The sequence below is a fragment of the Cajanus cajan genome, chromosome 1 (assembly GCF_000230855.2).
Source record: "Cajanus cajan strain Asha chromosome 1, NIPB_CcT2T_4, whole genome shotgun sequence".
Classification (NCBI taxonomy): Eukaryota; Viridiplantae; Streptophyta; class Magnoliopsida; order Fabales; family Fabaceae; genus Cajanus; species Cajanus cajan.
This window is the reverse complement of record NC_138517.1, coordinates 80,084,023-80,099,231: the sequence shown is the minus strand read 5'-3', so window position 1 is coordinate 80,099,231 and position 15,209 is coordinate 80,084,023. Positions and strand designations below refer to the sequence as shown.

Genomic DNA, 15,209 nt, shown 5'->3' with positions numbered 1-15,209 from the left:
GAAGCATGGTCCGCTTGGATGATGTACTGCATCAAACAACGCACCGAAGAAAAAAAAACAAAACAAAGGTCACAAAAAATGTCCAAAAGAATCAACCAGTAGTGGAGAAGGTGAATTTTTCCATTAATTTATAGAAATATTATTTATTAGAAGCAATTATATATTTAATTTTTTTATGTTCGTTTTAGGTTTTAAGGCACATGATATTGCAGAGGACACAAATTCTGAGGTGTTTCTTGTTCATCAAAGCATGGGAATATTGTTGTGTCACATATGTTCCGTTCGTGGTTATTCGGAGCCAATTTTCACAGTCGAGCGAAAACAGATTGTTGAAGGAGTTGAGTATCGTAGATACTATGGAACATTGGTTACGACTGATGTTGGGAACCTTGTATCATTGGGTAAATTTGCACCAAATGACTATGATGCTCAAGAGGATGTTTCCGCTTCATTGATTCGTCGACTACTAGCAGCAACGGGTAAAAAGATTTGTGACTACAACTACTATAATGTTCAAATCCTGGAGGACCAACTTGAAAAAACAATGAATCAAAATTTGGAGCTGGAGATGGAGGTTTGTCTGTTAAATCAACAGATGACAAATTTGACAGCTGCCAAGGAAAAAGAAGAAGAATGATTGTCTGAAACATGTATCCTACTCCCCCGTAGTGGGTGAATATTTTGTTTGAATTTTGAAGAACATGATAAATGTTTTTGTTTTTGGTTTTCGAACATTTTGCATACCGTGCTTATTCGCTGTTTCGTTTGGTTTATCATATTCTGTATGTTTTTATGTTTAATTGTTAAAGTTCCGACTCAACTCACCCAACATTGTGTTTATTTATTTATGCAGTTAACATTCACTGTTTTATGCGCTCCAATTATTATTCATTCAAAGGCATATGTTACATACCACTAATTACATTTTCTTTTGTTTTTAGATGGACAAATTCATTAATATTTCATTGTAGTGTGCATGTTTAAATTCAGTGGTTAAATATAAACATATTCTGTGTATAATTTATGTTAATTTAATGTAGTCAACTTGATTATAAACCCTAACAATATAATTGTAAAGTCAATCATTACAAATTATAAGACATAAAAAAAGTCATGTAATACACAATGTCTTACAAATGAAGAGAAACAACGTTACCCTTTTTGTACATATAGTATTTTCGGATCATGAGTAAAATAAAATTGAAGGACATCGTCCACCAAAAAGTTGTTTGAGCAGACGAAGTCATACCATCCTCCACCCATGTACCTTTTATCACAACTTCCCTTAAGTTGACACAAATATTGTTTACCTTCTTCATCTTGTATGACTATTTGTTGTTGTTCATCTGGGATAAAATCTGTAACCACATCACATGGAATAGTCTGCAACAGCAACATATTTTAACTATTAGTCATGAAAATTAGTAATTAAAATTTAACAAACTTGTCAGTACTTTATTAGTTAAAAAACTCACCAGGGGTTCAAATTGAAATAAATCATCTTCAGTAATTATTTTGATCCAACTTTTGTCAACCATAAACTGTTGTAAATTTTCTTCATCATTTGCAATTTCATAATTAATTTCAAATTTGCTTGCAGAAAAAACCCTTATTAAGAACTTATTATGTTCCAAATAATGCATCCAAACCAAATGATTGTTTTTAAGATGATAACTTTGTACTAGTTGCAAAGCACCAGTCAACTAGTAATCAACTCCACTTGAGTCGTATGCTAATTGCAAAGAAAATTCATTTCCTGCAGGATCAGTAATGACGGCAACCCCAACATTCATCTTATCTTGCCAAAAGAAATTAAAAGTTCCTCCAAGTGGCAATATATCCTGGTATAAATTAATAAAAGGAAAAATTGCAACAAATAAAATTACATATTGATACAGACAAGTGCAGACATTTTATTTATAGACGATTAAGTATAAAATGATGAATACCTGTTCCTTATTTATGCTGGTTTTGAATGTTTAACAAAAGTTGGTTGAAAAATCAATACTACTTCTGTCTATGAATGCGTTTGGAATTGGATAATCTATTTCAACATATTTGTCATTGAATATACGTACATGGAAATAATTATTTCCTATAAAGTGCATCAAAATAATATGCACTGTCTTCATTTCATAGAAAGTTGCCATTCGAGTGCAGCCACTTCTAAACCAATGCTTATGTTTTCTTTTAGAAATTTCAAGAGTGCTGACATTCCCATTCGGATCCATGGCATAACATAAATCAGTAACCAGATGATGACCCCAGAATTTGTTAAAGTACTTGCATATTTTCATTGAATCCTGTATATTGAAAAATAAACAGTTTCATTGACAACGAAAACACTTGGTAAACACTGTTACTTAACATTATAAATAATATGAATTACCTCTCCTGGAGTTAATTTTGAACCCGAAGTTTTAAACCAGTATTTGAACTTCCCATTGTTAACAGATGCCGATGAAGATGCCATCTTAAAAATGTCAACAAAAATGTTTGTTTAGTAACAATTATATATGGTGTTGGATTCTGTACTTAAAATAAATTTCCAAATGAGACTGAATACAGACATACCTGGATGACACAAGGATGAACTGAAGTCTGAATAAAACTCAAACCAACGCAACACTTATACAATATCAGTTTGAATGTTTTATATTTTTGGTGAAATATGAATACCGTGTCTCGTATGAACGGTTCTGTTCTGGAAAAAAAAATGACTCTTCTTTTCAACAATAAACCCTTCACAGAAAACACCAAATATGAACGGTTCGTACTTTACACTAAAATGGTACAACCCTTTACCCAAATGGATAATTGGATATTAATGATGTAAAAAAGCAATAATAATAATAAGGCCAATCGACAGTAAAGCCAAAATATAATAAATTTCTTCTTCCTATCACTGCGGTTAACAAATCGAGAACCAATTATGATTTCAGAAGTATAAAGTAAAAATCAAATCATATAGTGTTACACGCAGTAAGGACGGCGGTTCAGTATTAACAATAGTACACGTGTTATGAGACAGACATGTCATCTCTGTAAGATTTTCGGAAATTACTTTAAAACACAAAATAATATAGAATATTAAAAATATTATTAAAAATTACATTTTTAATGTTAAGTAATACTTTTTTTTTCTCTGTACATTTACTCTTAAAATTCTCAAATTGAAGTCATTTTGTTTCATTACTTCAGTATATAATTCAAAAATAAATTTAAAATTTACCCTTCTATACATCTTATTTATTTAATAATATCTTTTTACTGGAATACACAATTTTATATTTATTAAATAGTAAAAACCCTGCAACCTCATCCACTTAAATCTAGTTAAAATAAAAAATAATAAATAAATGTATATAAAGGGGTGCATAAATTAAACAAAGAGTTGTAGTTGACCGGATGTCGCACGTAGGGACTGCACTGTTTGGAAACTAAGAGATGCAACTTCTATCTACTATGGTTATCACTGTTCGTAAAAGTGATTTTTGTATAAATATCACCATCGTCATTTCTTACTCATCATTGTCTCACTTGTGGACCAATACAGTCGTCTCATTTTGTACACTGAACATCAGACTAAAAATGGCACTTCCATTGGAGATAGTAACGGAGATATTTTTGCGGGGACCAGTCAAATCATTTTGCAGAGCCAAAGCCGTGTGTAAGGTTTGGTTTGCTTTGTTTGCTGAATCTGTGGTGGCCAAAAGGCACTATGCCCTAGCAGTAGCACAAAATAGAATGGCCAAAAAGATTATGTTTTTCTCTTGTTTCGTAAATGAAATACTATGCGTAGAGGTAACGCACCCTATTGTTGCTCCACTCGCGAGTTGCATTCTTCAAAACCCAATCGCCAAATCCATTCGCTACAGTAAAATCGTTGGTACATGTAGGGGTCTCGTACTAATATCGGTTCCTACATCCATGTTCATTTGGAATCCCTCTACCGGATTTACTCGATCATTTTCTCCATGGGCACCTGCTACAAACAGTATTTGCGGTGATGTCTTTGGTCTGAACTTCTATGGATTTGGTTATGACCGATCTGAAGACAATTATGTTGTCCTTCAAATTTATCATAGTAAAACAGATCCATCCCATCGCGGTTTGCTGTATTATGTGAATGATGATTCATGGAGGGATTTCGAAGATGACTCCCTTTCGACTATTTCACACCCTTCTGTTTGTGTTCATGAGGGATGTATGGGACTGTATTTTGGAGATTCTCTTCACTGGATTACTTTCAACTATGAAACACATGCTGATGTTATTTTGACTTATAATTTATTTGAGTCAAAATTTTATCAACTAAGTATTCCTGATGAAGTTGAATTAGAACACTATAGGCTGTGTTGTTTGAGAAATATAAGAGACAATTTGGCTTTATGTACAGTCATGCAGGATCACAACTGGGACTACACGGTGGACATATGGGAAATGAAGAAATATGGTGTCACCACATCTTGGTCTAAGTTGACATGTATGCAGGTCAATAATCACTTTCCAAGGTATATGTTACCCGCCTGTTCTTCTGAGAATTGCCTTGTATATGTCAACACTAAAACCGGACGTATGGCCACATGGAATGCAATAGACGAGACATTACAATATACGACTTTTGACCATGTACTCCCATTTGAACACCACATGATAGTCTGTGAAGAGACAGTTCTTTCAACCTAAACTTAATGTAATTTTTCCCTTTTTTTACTGTAATTTTTTGGTTTATTTCCTGTAGGCATTGTATGATAATGTTTAGCATAAATTATTTAACATGTTATCAATTGGTATTTGTAATGTATACAGTATATAATATATCAATTTAATTTTTTTTATTATATATATATATATATTATATTATTTCATTTGTATATGGAATTTGAACCAATTTATATTAAATAAAATTTTATTTATAAAGTATTCATTAATAGTTTATAAAAAATTTATTATTTTAAAATTAAGCGTTAACCAACATTAACACACATCAAAACGTTAAACCAAACAATCAGTATTGAAACTGAAAAACAAATAATTTAATAATATTGTCAAACATTTAAAATAACAAAAACAATTATAAATAATAAAGTTCAAAAACTCTTGTATATTATAAATTAAAAAAATAATATTTAAATAAATTACAAACGTATTAACATAATATTTATATTAAATAATTCAAATATAATACATGCTACATTATGATCAAATTTAACAAATATAATAATAATTTATACATATACAGTATTTTTTATACATAAATGATTAAAAAACAAAAATGTAAACCAAAATATCAGTGCTAATAAACCCATGTAACCCTTCATGTGCTTTGCATACATACACGTAACCATTTCAAATTCGAAACTGCCCAAACCACGATGAAAACACCATAATTACACGTTCTACAAAATGAAATTTATTTTCAGAAGTGGCATACAAAGCATCTCATCGTAAAGGTTAAAACAATTTGTTCTTCGTCTTCCTCTGCCAAATTGGTAATATCCATTGAAGACAAACACTGAAATTCACCCCCTTTGTCTTTGCAACGGTAAACAACATCTACTTGTATCATTCTATTTTATTCCAAACCCCTTCATATTTGAACTTTATTTTTTTAACTTTTGTTTCTTAACACAAAAATATTAACAACACTTAAATGTATGTTGTTTTAGCTTTCAGTAAGTTTGGGTTTTTCATCATTTTTTATACTGTTATTATGAAGAAAACATTGACTGTAAAAGTGTATGGTTCGTCCCATGTATTGTCTTTGTTGCATGTTGTATATTAAATAAAAAAATTTATAATGCAGAAAATGGACCCTGTTATGAATTCTGATATGGATAACATAGTGAAACAGTTCAGATGTCCGTTATCACCAAATAAGGTTATCTTTTTTTATATTTTTTCTTTGCAATTGGATATAAATGATTTAACAGTATATTCAAATATTAATAATAATACTGATTCTTCGTTCAATTGTTTTGTTATTGTTAGGATCGGATTTTTATAAATGCTAACTTTTACAGACACTGGAATGGTAAGATAGATGTAGGCGACTGCATCATAACAGACCCAAAGGGAATACGTTTAAACTTATTTTGAAAAATTTAGGTCAAACTGTTGGCATGTTTTATGGGGTAAAACAAATTGTAAATTTCTATGGTCTTACATCCGAACACATAGTTGACTTCTACTACAATGACACTAACACTTTTCATATGCGTATTTATAATTTTGCTGAGGAGGAAATATGCTATCCTCCGTTGAAAAAAGACACCAACAACACTTCAACAAATATCGGGTAAACTTTACATACTCATAAACCCCAATGTATTATTATTTTAATACTATTTGTATTTTGTACTACTAAATTACACTTTTCATTTTCTCAGCTTCGATACTGTCAAAATTATGCTACCTGAAATAAAAAAGGAAGATTTACTTGACAATCGTCAAACATTTCCACCAACCCAACTTCAATCACATCCTGCAACCCAACTTCATAAACATCCAATTGCTTGGTTTCCAACCATCAGCAAGGCCGCTTCATCCGGACGACAGCCTTTGGTGAGCAATTACATGAATTATATTTTTAGTTATTTTTTTATTAAATCAATTATATGTTTATGACCAACACCTTGTACTTATTGCGTTATTGCAGTATTTTCCAGTAAAATATGTTGATGTCTGGAACATTAACAACTACAAAATTTCTGTCTTGATTGATGAGCATGGAAATATGGTCAAGTCTGACATTAACAGGAAGTCTAGTAAGCGCAACAAAAAGGAGTTTTACCTGGGCAAACAGTGGGGTCAGCTAATTAAGCGACAAGGATACAACCAACACCAAAAGTTGAAAGTTGAAAAACTCAATGACCCTAATTATTTAGTTTTAAATGTTCAAAAAGCTTAATTCAGTAGTTTATATTATACTTTTATTGGGGCCGGCTTAACGGTTTATGCTGCCCGGATTCCTTCTGTTTTTTCGTACACTGTTCCAAGTCAATATTTAACATTTTGTAATTACTTTATTTGGTACTCATACTTTAATATTGTCATTCTTTTATAACTAATTTTTATGTCTTTCATTAATAGTTGCATGAATTGGATTATGTACTTTGGTTCTATGTTCGCCAAATATATATTTGGTTCTATGAGACTAAACTCAACCATCGATAGTTGATATTAATGTGACTCAAATCCTAATCACACATTGCTTCTCTTTGAAGGTCACACGAAATAACAATACAGGTCGACAATAATAAAGGTTTGTTCATTATTAAATTTAATTTTTATTTATTAATTATTATTAAATTTTTATATCATTTATTTTATTATTACTCCGATGCATGTTTATATTTTTTACTTAAATTTTGTCAGTATCATTATACCAATAAATCACAATTTTGGGATTAGGTTCATGATATATACACCACCTTTTGTTTATAACTACACCTCCTTTTTGAAAAAATTAATAAAATTTCAAAAATGTTTTGAATTTTTTTTGTTTTTAATTTATACTTAAACATGTACAATATTTATTTTAGTACTTTTTTTCTATACATCTTCCCTATTTTTTTTCTATTTTTACATGCACCTTCTTACCTTTCCATCTGTATATATAATCACCCTTCGGATTATACTTTTCACAGCCCAACAACATACCACAACACCAACCTCAATCGCAACTCAATTTTTAGATTTGGGTTTATAAATTATTTTTAAAATTATACTAATATAATATTATTTTCAACAAATAACCATACTACAAATCATTTTCGAGTATTGGTCCCTAACTCCATCTATCAACGACCAAAAACACAACATTATATTATTATGTGTAATTTATTTTAATATTTAACATCATCTGTTAAACATATTATCAATTGGTATTTCAATAATATATGTTATATATTATATAATTTTTTTTTAAAAAATTTGTTGTATGCAATTTGAAGGAAAAAGTTAAAAAAATGGCTTATTTATGGAACGTCAAACGAGTCAGAATGGAACGTAAAACGAAAGAATCAGAATCAGTACTCATGACTGTCATCACTCATCAACCGATTTGACCCTTCACTTGGTTTCCATACATACACCTATGCATTTAAAAATCCAAAACCCCAACGCAGTATCCAACGATAATAATTACAATTACTGTAAATTCATATATTTTTTAATTCATTTAACAAAACTCCAAATTCAAAATATCAAAACACCGATTCACAAATAAAGTTACACAACGAAAAATCAACCTTTTCATATTCTTCCTATTGCGTATCCGTAAACCCTAAAATCCATTGAACACAATCAGCCAACATCAGTCACTTTACACACACAAAGTGGGCAATACACACACAAGTGCCATCATTTCATCATTCTCTCGACCCTAAACAAATACAAGACAACAACCCACTTTCATCTTCTCTGAAGAATCATCTTCTCCGAACAATCATCTTCTGCCCACAGTCATCTGAAAAACTTCAAAATCCTTGGTTAGTTAACTTCATCATCTTCATTATCGTTGTTGAGCCACAAAATTATTTTCTTTTTAGGGCTTAATGTTTATCATACTTTACTTGATATAAAAACCAAAACTTTACATGTTAAATTCGTCCATTACAGTGTTCTTCGTCTGTATTGTCTAATACAAAATAAAAAAGCATTGTTCTTCATTGCATGTATCCTTAATAATCATTTCATACATTGCATATATTATTTTTGTCAAAGGTTGTCTTTATGTCAACGGTTTAGGGTTTATATTCGATTGTGGAATTGAAGCCTTCAATTTACTTGTCTTTGTTCCTGTTCAAGACATATAATGGACACTTTTAAAGACGCTGATCAGGAAAACCCACCAACACACTTCAGATCTGAAGTCTACCCAAATAAGGTTAACTTATTTTATGTTAAATCAAATTAAATAACAGAATTCCAACGTATTCATAACTTATGTTCTTCCATATTTTTGTTTTGTTTTTCTTTAGGGTCGCATCTATTTAAATGCAAAATTTTACAACTATTGGATCTGTAAAATTGAACCAGGCGAGTGTCTGATTACAGACCCACAAGGAAACTCCTTCAAGGTTTACCTCAAAAATTTATGTAAAACTGTTGCTATATTTAACAAAGGCGTAAATGACATGATTGATTTTTATGGTATAAAAAACAAACATATTGCTGAGTTTTGGTACAAGGGGTCAAACGAATTTAAGTTGCGTATCTATACTGCTGCTGAAGAGGAAATATCCTATCCTAAAATTAAAAACGAAAGAGGCCAGAGTTCTAAAAGGTACATATAATCCTAAACTATATTTCATTAACTTTAATTTATTCATTATTTATTTATTTTTTTATTAATCTGCACTTTGAATTTTCTCAGCAAGGTTAATGTCCCACTTCTCCACCCTAAGAATGAGATTATAGATTTAACAGAGGTTGATTCACCACCACCCGAAGAACAACTTCTACAACTGCCTTTTCCAACAGATCATATGCCAACACATCCTGTTCCTTGGTTTCATACTATAACAAAATCTGCGGCGACTGGAAGACAACCGTTGGTATGGAATTACATCATTGTTTTTAAATTAACAAAATATTTTATTTCTAAAATCAATATACATAATGATGTTAATAATTCACTTTCATTCTTATTTCCAGTATTTTCCGGTCAAATACGTTGATGTTTGGGGCATAGACAATTACAATTCTTGTGTCTTAATCAACCAACATGGACAGATGGTTGAAGCTGAGATTAAAAAAACATCAACACAGCGAAACAAAAGGGAGTTTTATGTTGGCAAGGAATGGGGGCAGCTTATTAAAGGCCAACAATACAACACAGGCATACGACTTAAGATTCAAAAACTTGGAAACTTCAAGTTCTTGATCCTCCATGTTACGAAACCCTGACTTGGCCTTCTTATTTTATGCATCTTTTATAACTCTTTCACTTCATTTAACTGGTTCTGTATCATGACATTGTGGTTTTTTTATCAGTATCCCAATTAACAATCATGACAATTTCACGGTACTTATAAAATCTATTTAACTTATTGCGTAATTTAAACCAACTTCATTTTTTTTACAGTATTATTTTTTAATTTATATCATAATTGGTTCCTGATATTTTTTAAAATATGTTTAGGCTTTTATATATGTTTAGGGTTTTATATATGTTTAGCCTTTTATATGATCGTCATTTCAATCACACGTTGAGATAGGTATTTTCATCATACGAATATAACAGGGTGCTACATTTCCACATTCCATTCTTTGATTGCATCATTTTAAGGGATAAATACAATGATGTGCTTCAGATTATTTTTCAATCTACATTATGTAAATCATACTTACGAACCAGTGGTTTTCTCCCTTACTGTTGGATTCTTTGTTTCACTTTATAAGCAAATTGCACATCCATGACACTTTGTTGAATTAACATTCCTTATTGGTGTCTCTAAAGATTAATTTATGGTTCAACTTCAATTATTTTAGTAATTTAAAAATAATTTGTAATAAATGTAATAAGCTGACGGATAATTCTTGACACTGTATTTGGTAGTCGGGATATATAATACGATATGATTTGAGAGTAACATATGATAAGACCATCATAAATTATAATGTTATTCAATGTTGGTGCAAACCATGTTAACAAATAAAATAACAATATTATATCATATGTTTTCTATTTAATATAAACTAGCAACATATGATAAAAATTATGTTTAAATAACAATTTGTATTTCATTAAACTTATATATAACTTTTTAGAAAGTAATTTATAACTTTTTATTTAAAGAAATTTCAAATTTTTTTTTATAACTATATTATATAAGTTTTTTTTACCTACTTATTTTTCCAATTGGTTAAGGTTTGAATTTCAAAAAAAATGTATTTATTTAAATTAATTTTTTAAACTATATAAAACTAAAATTAAATGTATATCAACGACTGCATAAATTAAATAAACACTTGTATTTCACCGGACGTCGGACGCCGGGATTGCAGTGTTTCGAAACACAACGAAAATTACAAAAAATTTAAACACATTACAAATTTCATAAACATAAATTATTAAATACAATCAATTAAAATAATATTAAACAACTAATTACAATACAATCAACTATATACATATTATATATACGACGTTTCCGGTAACCTATAGGCACGTTAAACGAAACAAACAAAAACCCATGTCACCCTTCAAAATCGTAATATCCATTGAAGCCATTCACCCAATAATTTCAGCAATAAACCCCAATTTTGGAATTACACTTTCCACCTGCCAACAACATACAACAACACCCTCAATGGCAATAGCAACCCAATTTTTTCAAAAATTCAAAATATATTGGTTTCAAATTCAAATTTTTGTATCTTTAAATATTCATGTATCATAATTTCATTACTGAATAATATTTTCCAACTACAATTAAATACAATATAAAATAAAACTCCTGCATAAATAATAACAAAAGTCACATTCATCTAAATTTTCAATCCAAACTATGTGAATTCATGCATTTCCATTCTACTGCAACCGCCATCAATCGTATAAAAAACCTGCAAATAAAATTTAATAACAATTATCAGCAATCGATTAGTTCCAATATTACACATACACAACTAAAATAATATAACATCATACTAATACAATAAAAATTAACTTACTACTTCTCATACACCTACAATAACACACTTGATTTACTAATTCATAAACATTACCTGCATCACTGAATGCTGGAGATAACGACACTTCATAACTATATATTGATTCTGACTGTGAAACAGACATGTCACCAACCCCATTATCAACTTCATCGCATTTGTCAAACAAATCTTCAATGTACTCATCTTCCTACAATGACAACATTAAACACATCACATTTAACTCTGTTTTACCAACAAATATATAATTTTAATATAATTTATATTCGTTACCTCTTCATTTTCGTAACCTACGTAACTTTCTTCAAATTCAATACTCATTCCACGTGTGCTTTGTTCCATATCATCCAAATTCTGTTGTCTTCCACACGTTCTCATGTTATGACCTATTTGTTTACACAAACTACACTTAATACTCTTTTTTGATTTCCTACCTTTGCGCCATGAACCTTCAACAACACACCTTCCTTTACTTCTAGCAATGGCAGGATTTCTTATCACTACACTTAATTCATCATCCAATGCATTGCCTTCTTCGGATTCATCACCTTTTTTACCTCTTATTTCAGCTAATTCATTTACAACTTTATCCCTTTTATCAACATAATCATCATATGTTTCACATGCCAAAGTACTTAGCTCTTTAAAATACTCCATTAATGACAAGTATCTAGCATCTTTCTCAGAGTCCCACCTATGTCTACTAACATTGCCCTTCACTTCATCCTTCGCAACCTTAGTCCACCTTTTTAACACCAAACATTTAGGTAACTCTGATAAATTCAGATGAACCAACACTACAAGTATATGATCACATGGAATGCCGACTGATTCCATTCTTAAGCACGAACACTTCAAATCACACGGTGTTGATTGATATGACACATGCCATTGTTTGTCAATCATTTCATATTTTCTCACTATGTATATACAACAACCAAATGTCTGCTTGCAACCAATCACCCTCATCAAAGATGAACTATGAAGCTGATCACGAAATAATTTGAGTATTTCTTTCATATAACACTTTGCCCCCGATAGCTCAAGGTTATGAAAATTTGTTTCTGGAACGGGATCACCATGAATTGATGCAAAGTCAGCTTCAACTTCCCTATAACGCATATAACTCACAAGACGATAAAATTGTTGAACAAACTCTGTCAGATTAATCTTCGGATGAATATATTTTTTCAACTCAGAATGTAATCCTTCACACCGAGAAGTTGCCCTAAAACCACCAAAGAAAGCCCCTCTAATATAAGTTGTACATCACATCTTCCTCTTTTCAAATAAGTCTATAACCCAAGGATGATCATGCAACTCAAATTTGTTCAACATTTCAGACCACTTCTTTCGAAATTCACCAATTTCATACTCACCCAACATGCATTTTCTTAGATCCTTTGTAAATGCTGGCTTCTTAATGTTAGTTGTCGCATTCCTTAATAAGTGCCATGCACACAATCTATGCTGTGAATTAGGAAGTACCTTTCTTATCGCATTTTTCATTGCAACATCACCATCAGTGATAATAGACATTGGAGACTTTCCTTTCATGGCTTCTACAAATTGCCCAAGTACCCATATATATGTTTCTACAGTTTCATTTGAAACAATAGCACTCCCAAATACTATCGTATGATTGTGATGATTAACACCAGAAAATACAACTACAGGACATAAATACTTATTTTTCCCATAGGTTGCATCAAATGCTAACACATCACCAAAAACTTCATACTCCATCTGCATCATGCCATCACACCAGAACAAATGTTGCAATCTGTTTTCCTCATCAACAGTGTGACCAACATACATTAAAGGATCACTGCGTTTTAAACCATTCAAAAATTCCAGTGCACATTTTGAATCCAAACCTTGCAACCTTCTTTGCCTTCCAATTTGATTGTATATGTCCTTTTTACAAAAAGAAAGTCTCTCATACCCTCCAGGGTGATCTGCAAGTGACCCATAAACTTGAGGAGTACTTATGCCAACTTTTCTCATTTTATTCAACTGCATTATATCTAACTCACTCATATCTCTATGAGAAGCTAACATTCTACAATACTTATCTTCCAAAAAACTATGGTTGTGGTCATCCACAAAATATGTAATGTACCATAGTCCACATCTGCTATCAATATGCACTCTTAGTTTTGCTTCACATCCGCACCTTGTCTCCGGTGTTTGCTTTCGCTTTCGATTCTGTATGTTCAAACCACGGTTATCTCTAAATCCTTCCTTGAAACAAACAAAGGTTTGTTGTAATTTTCCCCCCTTAATATTTCTCAAAATCTTGCTCTTTCTTGCGGCAAATCCGTTAACTTTTGCAAACCAGTAATAAAATAAATAAGCCATCTCAACACTTACAAATTGAACATTTCTAAGCTCATGGGGACTTAAATGCAAATCTAAATTAAAAATATCATCCAAAGTAGAAACTATCACCCCGTTTTCACTGTCAAAAACCTCAAATCTTCCTTCATTAACAACATTTTCCACTTCTTCATCACAAATTTCCTGTAAATCAATAACCAAATTCTCATCTTCCTCATTCTCATTTATATTATCTTCTCCTTCACTTATTCCTTCAAAATTAAACACTCCTTCATTTATGCCTTCAAAATTATCTACTCCTTCATTTATGCTTTCACAATTATCTACTGCTACTGCCACCTAAAAAGTTTTAATCCTCAATTAAACCTTTTCAGAACATCAGAAAATTAAAAACAATATCAACCTTCATCATCACACTTATCACACACATGACACAACGCAATATTAAAGGATACAACCCTAAACATGACACAAATGTCACTTACCTCTATACTTGAATTCTCAAACTCCATTCTACTTTCACGTTTAATAACAATAAGTCAATCTATGAACATCAAAACACTTCCGCAGCAGTTAATCTCTCTATTAACTGTACACACGAGAAACAGATGTATCAACAAAAATCCACATACATATAAAATCAAATGCAAAATAAACAAAAAACGTTAACCTCCAAAACAGATTCTTTTGTACGCCACACTTTAGGTTTCAACAATAAAAAAAATCGATTCGTCACCTCTTAAACCTAACAAATCTTCGCACCGGTTGCGGAGTACCACCAACAACAACGGACGGGCCGCCGGAGGCCCACTTCGAACAGATCCACAAAAGGACCACGCCGCCAATCGCACCTCGTAATCGGAACTGCCACAACCAAAACACCACACCCTAATAAACCTTAAAACACGGACAAATAAAAATTTACAAGGACTACTTTGCAATATATTACATCTTACTCATTATATTATAATCTGAACCCTTCAATATTCTAATATTATATCTACGGTCATCATAAACCTTACACATGCAGCACGGATGGACCACTTCTCGAACTTCCCTATCAGAGACTTCACCGTTAAATATAATGGTGGAAGTGATACCCAATAATGGAGGCCCGAAACTTAAACTTTGTTTTAAAAAATTAATGAATAAACTTAACGTAGTTGATGTGTATAAATGCGAAGAAGAAC

The 15,209-nt window shown here is 31.2% G+C and overlaps 2 protein-coding genes across 2 annotated transcripts; one reads left to right on the top strand and one right to left on the bottom strand.

Annotated features, from left to right (window-relative positions):
* Window positions 1-3,591: 3,591 nt before the first annotated feature.
* LOC145955859 (F-box/kelch-repeat protein At3g23880-like) lies at window positions 3,592-4,689 on the top strand. Its single transcript, XM_083071159.1, has one exon. The coding sequence runs from the start codon at window positions 3,592-3,594 to the stop codon at window positions 4,687-4,689; it is 1,098 nt and encodes a 365-aa protein (XP_082927285.1).
* Window positions 4,690-4,927: 238 nt separating this feature from the next.
* Window positions 4,928-14,764, bottom strand: LOC145951831 (protein FAR1-RELATED SEQUENCE 5-like). The gene is made up of 3 exons (XM_083063930.1): window positions 11,953-14,764; window positions 11,737-11,869; window positions 4,928-11,574 (listed from the first exon to the last, which is right to left on the bottom strand). The coding sequence occupies exon 1, from the start codon at window positions 14,038-14,040 to the stop codon at window positions 12,949-12,951; it is 1,092 nt and encodes a 363-aa protein (XP_082920056.1). The 5' UTR covers window positions 14,041-14,764; the 3' UTR covers window positions 4,928-11,574; window positions 11,737-11,869; window positions 11,953-12,948.
* Window positions 14,765-15,209: the final 445 nt, after the last annotated feature.